At 38.9% G+C, this 14,669-nt stretch overlaps 1 protein-coding gene across 7 annotated transcripts in view; it reads left to right on the plus strand.

Moving 5' to 3' along the window:
- Nucleotides 1–14,669, plus strand: part of MCF2L2 (MCF.2 cell line derived transforming sequence-like 2) — a 184,171-nt gene that overhangs the window by 73,130 nt on the left and 96,372 nt on the right. For all 7 annotated transcript variants that reach the window (XM_057400402.1, XM_057400403.1, XM_057400406.1 and 4 more), the window contains exons 7-13: nucleotides 1,685–1,834; nucleotides 2,857–2,981; nucleotides 4,578–4,692; nucleotides 5,409–5,528; nucleotides 6,796–6,987; nucleotides 7,794–7,985; nucleotides 8,376–8,553. In XM_057400402.1, coding sequence (XP_057256385.1) covers nucleotides 1,685–1,834; nucleotides 2,857–2,981; nucleotides 4,578–4,692; nucleotides 5,409–5,528; nucleotides 6,796–6,987; nucleotides 7,794–7,985; nucleotides 8,376–8,553 — 1,072 coding nt within the window. The remainder of the gene's footprint in view (nucleotides 1–1,684; nucleotides 1,835–2,856; nucleotides 2,982–4,577; nucleotides 4,693–5,408; nucleotides 5,529–6,795; nucleotides 6,988–7,793; nucleotides 7,986–8,375; nucleotides 8,554–14,669) is intronic.

The following is a 14,669-nucleotide window of genomic DNA, read 5'->3' on the forward strand; positions in this document are numbered from 1 at the left end:
GACGTAGTCCCCAGATCTTTTGGTTAAATTTGTTTGAAAAACTTTTACCAAGCATAAAGACCTGGGGAAAGAAAACAAACCCACAGATGTAACCTAGGTATATGAAATAATTTATTACTCATACACACGGGAGAGGGTGGAGGCAAGCATGCTATTAACTGAAACACTGATAAGCTCATGATGCAGGCAGCCAAGGAATTTCTGCTGGGTAAGAAGTTGTCATCAGGGCAATGTCAACCCCGATGGCATCTTGAAACAACCCAACTTTCAGTCTTGCCGAGTTACAGTCTTCATGCCTTTTGCTGCTCCTCTTACTGTTCTCATGTGTTGTCCTGCCAGTGCTTATTTTCTGAAACAGCTTTAAACTGTTGCTAAATGATAGTGAAACAGCAATCTCACTTTGTAGCTCTTTGTTTCTGCTTTCTTATCTTGAATAGCTGGGAGCCTATGAGCTTTCTTGCTCACAAAGTACTTTTCTGGCTGTTAGTAAACGGCCTTTGGTCGTGGATGGCTCTATCTGTGCTGCAGTCAGAAGTGTGACATTTCAGCCAACTTTAATCCAGTAGTTTCAGTGATGAGAACAGCAGGCTACAGCTGCAAAGGTCTGTACTGCTTATGTTGAAAGCAAGCAAGAATTTATGGGAAAAAAAGGGAAGGTTAAGAACTCTGCTAGCATTGACTCAGCTGGGTCATGTTTCAGATCTCATATGTGGAATGTAATTTCTCTCTGCGTCTTTTGAATGATGATCCACCTCTAGTTTGTTTTTCACTGAGCACGCAGCATGGTTTTAACTGTTGTGGTTGCAAATGGGGAATTCCCATCATTGCTGGAGAAGGGAATGCAACTTGCAATAACTATGTAGTGCCTGACTGGGTATAAAAGTATTCCTAGTGCTGTTGACTGATTCAAGCCATTGAGTGGGTTAGATCAGAAAGTGTTAAGAATAAAATATTGTTTTTCTAAACAAAACAATGCAGTCCCTAAAAAAGGCAGCATTGTATTTAAGCCTTTCTCACCTCCCCTTTCTTCAGGAAAACCAAAGTTTTCTGACAAGTTATGTGTTGATGCACCAAAGATATAAAGAAATAGCAATGCTCCAATGAATTTATGTATTTATACTGTATTTGCAGTGAGTCATTCTTGTATTTGTGTACTAATATGAACAGATGGGAGGGAGTGACTGGCGTGCATCTAGTACAGATAGGCAGGATGAAGATGCACATTTTCGAAAGCCAGGGGGAAGACAGATTGCTGCTGGGTGAATAATGGCTGTGTAAATATAAATGTAAAAGGGCTTTGCTCTAAATACTTTCAGAGTCCCCTCAACTTAAATAAAGCCTTCATTAATATTTTAAACACAGTAAAGTTTCCCAGCAAGCATGGGCAGAGGGTCTGAAGTCCTGACTTTGAAGTTGATGTCCTCTGTGGTTTCATTATGTCTGCTAAGCTCTGGGAGTTCCCCAGCTGGTTCATGGAGATGACAATACTTATAGGCCTAAGAAAAGATAATTTGTGACACAGGGATTTATTTTGTCACTTTTAGCGTATCTGTCCAACGAAAGGCAACATGGCCAGGTTTACAGGCATGTAATACTTGCAGCACAGTATGCCTGAAGGACTAAGCATTGTTACAGGGCTAAGGGGAAATAACCAGTCTGTAACTTTATGCTTTTGCTTTTCCAGGCTATTGAAAACTTTGCAATGACAGTAAAAACAACAGCACAGATGCTACAGACTTTTGGAACAGACCTAGCAGAGACTGAACTTCCCAATGATGTGCAGTGCACAGAGGAGCTCCTCTCTGCACACACTGACCACCACAGCAAGCTGAAGGTGAATATTGTCTCAAGACAGCACCATCAGTTCAATATATGATTTTTGATTCAACAAAATTTTCTGCCATCATTTGGGATTCCATTGTCTGGAAATTACAGAAGAGGACAGAAACCTGGATTTGGGAGGCTGATTTGATTGAACTATGAAAAAGGACTTTTGCAGCTTCAGGAATAATAGAACAGGGAAATGTCACTTCTGTATGAGAGAGTGTTATAGGGTCACATCTGGAATAGCATGGGATCCTGATGAAGAGTTCATCAGAAAGGATGAATTCACACTAGACTAGATTTAAGGATAATCCAGAAAGAGACAGAATGATCTAACTAGATGATGACTTGTTTTGTTTTTCAACTTGCAGACTTGCAAAACAAGTTGGGTCAAGTTTAGCTTTGTAGAGTAAGGCTCAGAAGAAAACATTACTGCTGTCAAGAAATACCTTAAGTTAAATGCAAGAGAAAAAATACTACTTAAGCTATATTAGCACAAGTTTCACACAAGAAGCATGCAGTGATGTGGGGACTCCTTAGCTGACATGTTAATGTTTGAGATTCATTGTCCTTTTTGTTGTTCATGTTTCATGCTTGGAAGACCCCTCCTTCTGTGGATGACTCCTTGATGGTTGACATACTGTGTCTCAGCTTGTCACAGTGTTGTTTAAGGAAATTCCATTAAGAAGTGCTATGTCTCAGTACAGTCCTTCAGGTCACTGAATGATCTGCAGCACACATTCAGTTTGTAGAATAATTTATTTTGCAAGTTGCCAGGTCAGAAATGCAATCTTCTCAGAAGTTATATATTATTCCTTTTCTTATAAATATATCTATCATTCAATGTGAATAGATTTAGTCTCTATGTTTCTAGAAAAAATGTCATCTTTAGTAAGCATTTCTATTTTGTTCAAAGTATTTAACAACCTATGAAAGAACCTTCCTTTAGCATAACTATGTTGTACACCTGAGAGATGTGAGCATTGATACAGTAAATACATACAATTTGTTTGGCTTGTTCTTTCCCCTCAGGATGAGCTGAAACTAGCTGTGAAGCAGGGAGCCACCCTACTAACATGCATTAGGGAGCCAGTCACCCGAAGCGCCAACTGCAAACTCAGTTCAGATGAACTGGAAAATGTCGCAACAGTAGAAAGGTCAGTGAAGCTAGATTACCTTGTGCAAGTCGCTAATTTATGTGTAAGAATGCAAGTGTAACTTAAATGATTTAAATATGCAGGTGAGAAATTCCCAGTGGTTAAGCTGTTCAGGATATATTTGATAAGTCATTCAGAGAAGGGAATAGCTTTGAGGAAGTTACCTAATTAAACTGTCAAGGCAAGTTCAAACCAGTCCTGATTGTCTTCGTAAATTTTGGTTGGACCACTTACTACCTGGCTGAAGATCTGATGTGAGACTTACTTTCCCTGTAGCATATCCATCTTCCAAATTCCTATGCCTGGTTAGAAAGTGGCATCTGAATCTATGTAAGATGAGAGGGTATATGCTTGTGCATGTCTGTGAAAACACTTGGGGAAGGACAGATGAAGGTGATATTCTGAAGCATTCCTCTTCATAGCTGCACGAGAGAGAGAAACCCCTATTCTTTCCTGCAATACTAGTTATTACCATAAAGCTTTTAGTCACCATGTAGAAGTTTCTGCTGTGCCATGTGATGCAGCGGAAAGAGAAATGCTGTGCCAGTGTTTCAGTGCGTTTGCATTCGCTGGGAACAAAGCAGCCAAAAGTAAAGCTGAGCTGATATTTTTCACTGAATACTTTGAAATCTTTTAAACAGTCATCCCAAAGGAATTTGCGAATTCATCTTGAATTCAGCAACTACCTATGATTAAAAACATGTTTTTCAGGGACAGAATGGAAACAGGACTTCGTTTTTGTGAGGAATAAGAGGGAGCTATTAGTGTTTATCCCAATATGATGATTGCAGTACTCACTGAGCTTGTAGGAGATCAGGCCTGCTCCCTTGCCTGCCCAAAGAGCACCCACTTATTGAAATATAGTATCTTCAGAAAAGACTTATTTTCTTCCCTTTCCCTTTCCCTTTTCCTCTTCCTTTTCCTTTCCTCCATTTAAATTGTTCTACTTTGTAGTACAATTAATAGATCATTGAAAGTCTGTGAGGATGATTCACTAGTCTGGTGTCAGACATTTTACTCAAGATGTATGATGCCTTGATACTAATTTCTTTGTGAATAAATGTTCCACCATTTACACAAAGTGAAACAATATCCATGAGAGGCATTATGAGCTTCTAATCTATTGTTTTGAATTGACTGGGAAAATTATTCAGTCTTTGCCTATTTCTGATGGGTGAAGAAAATGAACAAATTGTAGAGTTCTGCTTTAAACATTCCTTAAAACAATAATTGCATCATATTCAGTCTTCAGTAGTCTGGGGTGAATTACGGTTGAAGAACTGGGTGCAAGCTAAAGAGAGACAGCTGCCTTTGGCTGCCGGCATGTGCAACAACTCTGTGTTCCTATTGCAGGTCAGGAGGCAGGACTGCAACTGCCACACTGCAACCATGTAGTTGTCACTCTTCAGCTACACTCCTGCCTGTCCCACTGCAAATTTCATTCTCTTTTGCTAACGGGAAAGTTGACATAGAGCCTTCTTACATTATAGGCTCCCCACCATCTTCCTACTCTGCTTTCTGCCATCAGTTGGTGTAACTGAAAAGAAATGAACTATAGAAAATAAATAAATTCTTTTAATTCTGATTTCTTAACAGGTTATTAGCTCAGTTGGATGAAACAGAAAAGGCTTTTGATCAATTTTGGACCAAGCATCACCTAAAACTAGAACAATGCCTGCAGCTGCGACACTTTGAACATGATTTTAGAGAGGTATTTCATTTGCTCATTTTGTCTCTCCTTCCCTTATAAGATCAAATTTTACTCATACTTGAAGTATACTGGCAATAAAAAAAAGGAGATTGCAAGATAAGCCCTTCATTGTGAAACAGGGAATGGATATTCAAAAATTAAATTCTTGACAGCTATCAGATTCTTACAACATTTGGAAAAGGTGCAGTGAGGAAAGTCCCTTTTTAGCCAATGTGTGAAACACCAACTTCTCAATAAATCATTTTGCATTTATGTGTGACGTTACCAAATATCACTTCTGTGGTGGTAAATCCAATCCCACCAGAGTCATTGCAATACAGTTCAGGAAGCCCAACTGCCAGCCCAGAGGCTGAATTAATGCAGACTCTGGAATATTATAGACTTCGGAGTCACAGGTCTTCAAAACTATGTGGGCCTAAATAGTGAGAAGCAGGGCAAGTCTTTGAGGAACAGTTGAATGCTGCTTTATTCCTTGGCTTTTCCATTTTGGAACAAGCTGAAAGACTAACCTTGATATGCAGGAACAAACTGAAAGAATAAATTTGATACGCAGACTCTTCTAAAAGATGTAGGTGAATGTTTAGGAGACATAAGTTTGCTATAAGTTTATGAGTATCTTGTGATAAGATTTTCAGTGGGTGTTTTTTGTTGGATTTGTCTGTTTGTTTGGGGTAGTTTTGTTTGTTTTATTTTTATTGCTGCTGTTGTTTTTTTAGGTAAAATTGGTGTTGGATAATCTCATGGAAGCACAAGCAGGTTTTGCTGACATTGGAGACAGTGTGACTAGAGTGGAGCACCTCCTAAGGGAACAGAAACAACTGGAAGAGAAAGGACAGGTTTGCACTCGATATAGTATTCTACCTGCATAGGACATTATCTTCTAGGCACCTCTCTGTCACTTTCCTTGCTTCATGCTTGCTTTCTTCTCATGAGTCATTATTTTAAATTGGAAAACTCAGGTACTAATTTCCAGCAGCCAGAGTTGTTCAGACCCAGTAGTTCCAGTGCATTTCTTGGAAAGCTAGAATGCAGTTAAAAAATTGTTATTTCAAAGATGGAAAGGTTAGGGCCATCTTTGCAATCTGAAAAGCTCAGAACACTTAACAGGTTACCTTGGTCAGACTTCTAAGAGCATTCTATTCAGACTCACAACAGTTTGAGGAACACCTATGCCTTCCAATAAACACCTTTTCCAGACATTTGGACTTTGTAATGCCATCAGCTGGTTAGCCGTGATATACATCATATTTAGTATTATAAGAAAGCATTGAAAAAAATGTCTAAGTTAAATTAGAGGAGGATGCACGTGAACAAATGAAAAAGCTGGTGATCATCGTTTTAAAGAACAGGGTTAAGATTTAGAAATATTGTGATCTTTGCACAGCTCTTCTGTAGAAGCATAAAGGAAGAAAAGTTAGTAACATGCATCTTCCTTTCACTGACCATGTCACATAATGTATTGATGTATGCTCTGTTCCTGTTAGCCATCTCTAATTTCATCCTACTGTGATTAAGCTTATGAACTGCACTCTGAAGAGTTTTCCAAAGTATATCTTGAAATGAAAAAGCATTATAAACCAGCAATTAGTAAGTAAAATAATACAGGGGGTTTTATTATTGGGAACTTTGTAGGGAAAAAAAATTGTATAATGAATGTCCCCAGTACATGAGAAAGAAGGTGGCATAGAATCACAGTTATCACAGAATAATTAAGGATGGAAGAGACTTCTGGAGGTCATTTTGTTCAACACTCCTGCTCAAGCATGGCTGCCTAGAGCAGGGTTCTCAAGAGGGCAGGTTGTTCAGATGGTTTTTTAATATCTTCAAGGAGGAAGAGTCCACAACCTCTTCGGGCAACTTGTTCCAGTGCTTGGTCATCGTCACAGTAAAAAAAGTGTTTCCTGATATTCAGATGGAACCTCTTGAGTTTCAATATACCCACTGACAACAAAGTTGATAAGTATAAAGTAAGACATATCAGCTGCATTAATATCCCAGTCCTTTACATCCAGGCTACAGCAGGGGTTACAGAGATGGAATGACTTTTTTATGCATGTAATTTTGACATCTAACTTTGGATTTTTTTTCTCATTAACTTGCCAGGAACCTTTGGAAAAGGCCCAATCTCTAGCTCTCCATGGAGAACAGCTTATCCAAAACAACCATTATGCAGTTGACTCTATTAGACCAAAGTGTGTTGAACTCAGGCGTATTTGTGATGACTTTACCAATGAGACCAAGAAAAAGTATGATATTCTGGGAAAGTCTCTTGAGCTGCATAAGCAGTTAGATAAGGTGAGTGAACCTTCTCATGTAACAGCCCTAGTAAGGTTCTACTGAAAATGAATGTTTTTATAAGATCAGGTAATTTGGATGAAAAGTATTCCTTTTTTCTCCATTTTATTCAGAAATTGTTACTATAAAAATTGGAGCAGTAGTTTCCCATAATTACGGTTTTTAAATGATGAAAAGTAGGAAATAAAACTAAGCAAAAATGGGCTAGGCCTAAATTTGGAATGAGAACCAAATGTATTCCAGTGCTTAAAAATTAACAGCATACTGCTTGTTCAGTTGTTTTCCGTTTTTCTGATCTAGAGAGAATAGCAAGCTAAAAGCTTTGAGAATGTCTACATGCTATTCCAGCCTCATCTGAAACAAGAGTTATCAAAATTTTACAGTAAAAAAACTATTTTAGAGCATTTGTCACTTGAGTTTTATGGGGGCCTAAGAAGTTTTGGGGAGTTTTTATAAGATTCAAGTATTCTTTTTGGGTTCCGGATAATTGTGTGACTGAACACTGAAATGAGGTAGTACAGCTGACAGATGTGATTTGTTACCACAGTAACACCCTCTTTGCTCAGATTATTATTATTTTACATGTTACTGGATCATCTAACCCATAAGAGCTGAACTGAACTTGCTATTGTTCTACATATCTAGGCGGGGTGACTTGTGGCCAGCAACTGTTGGATGTTATGAAGGAACATTGATTCCCTTTAGTGACTTTAGGGCAAATCCATATTTTGTGGAGTAGAAGCAGCGCTTCACAACATGGTCTGTCAGTGATGATGGAGTCCTTCTTACCCCGTTTTTCTCTAAAGGCAAGCCAATGGTGTGAAGCCGGAATCTACCTCTTAGCTTCCCAAGCTGTGGACAAGTGCCAGTCACAAGAGGGAGCTGAAACTGCACTTGTTGAAATTGAAAAGTTCTTGGTAACAGCTAAGGAACACCAGCTCTCTAACCCGAAGGAGTTCTACAATCAGTTTGAGATGATCCTCACCCCTGAAATAAAGGTAAACCCCCTCAAACTTAGAATTTCAAAATTACCAATTGCCTTGTACATGAGTGTGTACTGGCCTATATATTTGAGTTTGCTCAAATATGCCTCTTTTCCTACACTAAAAGGGCACAGAGGTGAGCACTTGGGGCAGTAAGTTTTACTCAGATGAGCAGTTGTCAAATACGTGGGATTTTTTTTTCAGAGTAGTGCTAGAAAGACTGCATGAGTCATCATGTCCTACTCAGTGACAAGATGAAGATCTGTGCAGAATGCATGGGCTAGGTTGGATTAAACAGCAGCACAGTATGATCTTCACCTCTAGTCTGAGTCTGGGTAACAGAAGTTCTTTCTTAACTTGCTCAGTCCAGTACAACCATGCGTTGTTTGCCTTTTCTCTGCCTAGGCCAATGCCCAAAGAATTCTACGAAAACTAGAAGATGTACAAGAAATGTTTGACAAAAGACAAGTAAGTCTGAAGAAGCTGGCAGCCAAACAGACGCGGCCAGTACAACCTGTTGCCCCACATCCTGAGTCTTCCCCAAAGAGAGCATCACCAAAGATTACCAGACCAGCAGGAGTAGGTAAGTCATGAACACCTGCTTTCAGATACACACCAATGTTTTCTCCACATGATCATGTTTGAATTTTGTTATCAGAATGAAGACTTGCATATGATGTTCAGTGTCAGTGTTGTGGACTCGGTGTTAAAAATGAATGTGAAATATCTGTCACTGCAAACATACTAACAAGGGTGAATAAAAAAAAAGAAATCAGCTTTCTCTTCTTAGGTCTAATTCACAGAGTACACTTCCATACCATTTCTCAGTGTGTATTAATACAGCTAATTCTTGAAAATCCAAACAAAAAAAAAAAAATTGTGCTAAGCACTAACCAATTTTACATTGCATATACTGTAATATGAATATTTGGCTTTAAAGGGTCACAATCCTTCAAGCTTCAATCAGATACTTGCAAAAGTTAAGGGTTCATTAGTGACAATGACATATTGGTGCAACTTCTTTTTTTTCCCTCTACATAACTGTTTATTCACTTCCTCGTGTTGTCCTCTACTAACTATGTAAGTTGAATGTTGCTCCTGTTTGAAATTTACTCAAAGTTCCTTACTTAAGCTTAGCATATATCTTTAACCAAGATAGCTATTTTCTGCAAAAAGAACACGGGTGAAACTAGTTTGAAACAGCGCATCTTGCAGCTACCCAGTAGTACCGATTAGGGGTTGACCCTTTTCAGCAGAGATGCTTACAAAAAATCAAAAAAGGGAAACTCAGGGCTTTTTGAAAGGGGCACCTTCAGCAAAAACCTTTGGAAAAAGCTAATTTGCATGAAGAGCATACAATAAACTTTGCTTTCTCAGCAGGAAGATTAGGACAGCCAGTAGCCTGACCATTTTGCTTTCTAGGCATGCTATCACAAGGTCATACAAATGTCCCTGTTGTTCTCCTCTGCTCCCCAACACTCATCCTTTCTTACCCAGGAAAAGAAAAAAATCTTCTGGTTACTAAGCCTGTTTGACATCTGTACATTTTTCCCCTAAACTATGTGTTTTTAACATACAGTTGCTACCTCAAGCTTCAGCTTTGCTGTTGGCTTAAAGCAAGCTGAGAGGACATTTCCTTTGAAAAGGTCTTGCTCTGCTACCTGCACATCCTCCAGTAATATGTTCCCCTTTTGCACTGTTGTTGGCAGTCAATTAGCTGTATGAGTTGTGATTTACTTTGAAAACTCAATGATGTAGTAGTTAGTTTTCCATCGCATGAGTCACAAAAATCCAGGGAGCTCTGGAGATCACATAACCCAATCACCTTGCTCAAAGTGGCACTAACTTCAAAACTGGTCAGATTGTTCACTACATGGGCACTACTGCTGAAGCAAAAGAAATTGCAGAAAAATGGGGTTAGGTGGTCAGTAGGTCAGAACTAGCTAGCCCCTGCTAGTGGCACTACAGAATGGCTTTCACCTACTGTGAAACTGCATCGTCAGGCTAAATGCTAGTCTTGTGGGTTTGTGTATACATGCAGTCTCTTGTGTTTCTTGAACTTCTTTCTTGTTATTTTAGAGCACTTGCAGATTTTTTTTAATTAAACTTTTGGTATAGATAGAACCTTAAAGAATAGTCACTAGTATATAAATGACAATGCTTTAAGTTTTGATTCTCATTCATACAGCCAACCCTGTACTATGAGGTCTTTCACAGAAAAATCATGAGATTTGACCCTTGCAGTATAGTTCAGTGTTACACACATAATACAGGATAATTGTGTGACAAGGATTAGCCTCTGATATCCTGTTGCAAATTACTAGGTAGTTTAAACTTACTTACTTCAAAATGTTACTCCAGTTGCTCTCTGAGGAGATGCAAAGTGCAACCCAGTCCTGTTTAGACACTGATAAGTAGACCGTAGCATCTCATTCAGATTCTTTGTGCCTGAAAATGGTTGATCTAGAGTATTCTGTACAAAAAAGAAAAAGAAACCACCCCAGTTACTTCAGCTGCCATGAACAGTACATGTATACCTACATATTCTGTGTAATGGCATCCTTTGGGTACTATCCAAATTGTCCACTACATACTTTAAATTTCCTAAGTCCCCTTTTCCTCAGAATGACAAAGCTCTTGGCAAGTGCTGGTGGTAAGTATTTTAACATCTTCTCCTCTGAAAGAAAACTGAAGCACAGATAAACTGAGTGATTTACCAAGGGGTTTCACAGTCTGAGTCTGAAATGTAGCTGAGAATAGAAACAAGGACACCGAGTTCTATTCCAAGCTTTGAAAATGAGGCTGTAAAATTCTGCTTATCTTGAAGCTACCTTCTCTTGGACTTTCCTGTGTGCCCTCCCTTCACATTCACAGGATCAATGCAGTATCAATATTTATTTATGAAGAGAATTTACTGAACACCATCTTGGAAAAAATGAGAGAGGCTAAGAGCACCGTCTTGAAATAGATACTGTAACATGTTACTATTTGTTACCTGAACATTTCTAAAAGTTTGCAAAATAGATTATGGCAAAATAAAATACCATATTCCTAGGCTGTATAAATACAAAGACAGGCAAAGGCAGTAAAAAGTGGTAAACAGAAATAGAAGGCTAGAAAGAAAGGCTTTTGTCCCCAGGCAGCAGATGATACCATGACAGCATTGCAGTGGTCGTCAGTGCAAAGGAAAAAAGAAGTTACTTTCATTCCAAAATAGATTTTTGGTTTTTTTTTTGACTTGCTGACTATGCATTTCCCTAATAAGGAGTGGTATGGGAAATTCAGTCTAAATCAGGGTGATAACGGAAAAAAAATCTTAACATATGTGAAGGTTCAGGCATGAAATACTCTGTTACTGTAACTGTGAGACTCTTTATTTTACATGGAATATGTGAATACAGGCAGAGCTGATACCATGTATGAGTGAAAGGGCATATTTCTGTCAGAGAAATGACTGTGACAGTTTCTTATGTCCTTAATAGTCTCTGGTGACTCTTTGCAAAGTCTTAGCTTAGTTCACTGAACTGTGAACTCTACCTCACCTAATACTTTTCTGTGGATCTGGAAATTCTGAAGCATTTTTCTTAACTTTCCTTAAAGCTTTTGGTTTCACAAATGAACTTGTAAATTTTGTGGGGATGGGTCTGTTCAGCACTGAAAAACTGATACTGGAATTATAATGGTTGAAACTAGATGATCTTAAGGTCCTTTCCAAACCAGACCATTCTTTGATTCTATGATGCTCAAAAGTCTATGCCAGCTGGACTTGGTGAACATTTTAGCTGTGGGAATCTGTTTAATTATTCACAGATCAACCCAGAAAATCCTCTGCTGACTCTTTTATAATAAATGCCTTGAAAATATTTGATTAGTATATATGACATCTTATTTCAACGAGAACTCTTTTTATTCCAAATGGAAGCTGCTTGAAAACTAATAATGGCTAAACTGATCCATGTATAAGTTGAGAGAAAAGAAGTGTCACTTGATGCAGAAATTCCTTTGCTCTAGTTCACTTCTGAGGGTATCACTTTTGATGATTTGACTACATATTTGTGGTTTGTGTTTCTGTACAAAACTCCTTAGCTGGAGTGAATTGGGATAAGTCCACAGAGTCAAACCATGCAGGCTGGTATTGCCCACAGGCTGTCAGGCACAGTGGGATAAGCCACAGAAGTGTAAAAGATAGTACAAGCTATTAGGGATGACTGTAGTTAGCATTTTTCTATTTTAATTTGCTTGTAATTCTCCCAGACTCTAACTTGTTGAAATGAAACTTTCCCAAAGGCTATCTTTTTCAGCCTGACGCTTCCTTGGAAAACTTAAGCAGAAAATATTTGGCCATCTCAGCGAGCAAGGCTAGGAAAATAGTCTCCCTTCAGTTACCTTTGGGGAGAGCTGGAAAGTGGCACTACAAAATAGTTTTGTCCCTTCCTAAAGTGCCCAGATGTGGCAGAATTATATGCACTTGGAGGAAAAAAAAAGAAAAAAAGGTGCATACATGTTCATTATATATGAACCTGCTACAGTTTAGCTCCGATAGTCTCATTTCCTTTGTTGTCAGCGAAAATCTTTGGATCACAGAGACAAAATATGTTTCTTATCCCTGCACTGCTAGTTTCCTTACAGTATGATCTTGTGGCAGCTTAAGCCTTTCTTAATGCAAGGCTGTCATTCTCCTTCTCTTCCCTCTTCTTTGCCCAGCACAGCGGTGTGTTTGTAACTCTGCTCTCTCTCAGGACTTATGGTCACATAACTAGTGGGAACAAAGGAGGAAACTGAAAACTGCCACTGGGGGTGGATGGGTGTTCTGTTTTGGCTAGTTCAGCTCCTCATTATCCGGTTCCATGAACAGCAGCGCTGACACAAAAAGGAGGCAGAAGTGTGTGGGCACAGGTTAGGAGGAAGGGGAGAGATTTACACAGTTCAGATGGGTTTCAAGTGTTCTGGGGTCATCCCTGACACTGACTACTTAACTGCTGCTTTTATTCCTGTTGACATGGGAAAGAGAAGCTGATGCTGTTAGGTGTAAAGGTTTCAACCCTGTTAAAAGTCCATATGGGTGTTAATGTGATTCAACTTAGTGCAGTTTTGCAGGGTTGGTTTTTTTTTTTTAACGACCTGCTCACCTATATGAAGAAATCTACAATGAAAGAGCAGTGAAAGACTGAAATCAGAATTACTGGGTAGGGCATGCTCTCTTCAATATGTGAAGTGGCATATAGTACTCGGTAATGTGAAAATTCAGATCTAAAAATGTCAAGTTGGTCTCTCAAAGTAGTGTATTCTCTTTTGATCTTTATCTATGGAACCCAGTGGGTTTGATAACAGCCTGTTACCTCTGAGAAGTGTTGTGAAAACAGCTCAGTAAATATTTACAAGGCACTTGAATTGTAAAAACGACTATCAGAAAAAATAAAATTACTTTCATAGCAGGGATTGAAATAGCATATGGATAGAAAGGCTCTGGACCCCCACTGAGAAACACAGATAAATCAAAATAGTGAATAGCTGCTCATGAATTTAGTGGTTTTGACTCCAGGCACTGAATGAGGCAAGGATTCTTATAGGGGTGTGAACCAAGATGCATTAGCAGCAAAGGGGCAAAATTAGGGTTGCACATGTAGCTGAGCTTCTGGCACCTCCTGTCTTCTAAATGCTATAAAATATTAACCTAGGGATTTCTTTGTGTGCTGGAACCTTTTCAGTTCTTTAAATAATAGAATTCAAACTCGTTTCATCTCAGTGAAATGTGTACAACTGCTCACTGGATCCATTCCAGCATTCCTCACAGTCACTAGCGCATAACACTCACTAACTAATAACATCTGGATAGAGAATAAAAAAAGAATGTCTTGCAGAGTCTGGGGATGTGTGCAGGAGAAGTGAGGCTGCAGAGGATTAGCTGACTCAGAAAAGATGGTGCATGTGATTTTCATTAACGGTTTTGGGAAACCACGTTTCTGTAGTTCAAGATATTACTATAAATGAAGTAGAGAAAAGATGCTTTCATTTTTATGGCTGTAGAGCTGCTATCACACTCAGACAAGTATGAGGAAACCAAGTAGTATGCCTCCTTGCAGAATAATATTCCACATACAGGGGTCTTGCTCCATGCCTCCTATATGGGCAGATGTTCAATTGAGGACAAAATTGAAGACAACTTTCCTAGAGTGAAGAAGTATAGATTATATTGCCTAAGAACGGAAAAGACTTTCTGTATTAAGCCATTAAATGATAAACCTTAGATGCTCTACTTGTCTAAGCAAGCTCTTTTGTCATCTCCAGCATTCAAAACAACTCTTAAGCCATTATCTTCAAACTCATCTTCCTGTGAGACCATTTGAGCTGCAAGCCCCAATAGACACTTTAGCAGACCAGGTGTTTGCATGCCTGTTCTTAAAAGAAGTTTGACTCTGCTGGTGATTAGTAAGAATGCATAAACTCTTCCACAGAAAACAGATGGGGAAGCATGTGGTTGGGAAATTCAAGCGAGACCTAAACGTAAAGCACGATATTTGTTTAAGGGAGGCTTTGAATGTCTTACAAGTGCTGGGTGTGTGTCGTAACCCTTGACTACAGAGTCTGTGTCTCTTGCTAGCTAATGAGTTACGTTTACTCTAGCAGGAACAAACCTGAGACTAGTTACCCAGATGGGCTAATCCAGGTGTCTCTGAGCACCTGCAACCTGCACACAGT

Source organism: Pezoporus wallicus, unplaced genomic scaffold, assembly GCF_028554395.1.
Source record: "Pezoporus wallicus isolate ANWC-B61680 ecotype Strahan unplaced genomic scaffold, APGP_CSIRO_Pwel_v1 contig_6897, whole genome shotgun sequence".
In the NCBI taxonomy this organism is placed as follows: domain Eukaryota; kingdom Metazoa; phylum Chordata; class Aves; order Psittaciformes; family Psittacidae; genus Pezoporus; species Pezoporus wallicus.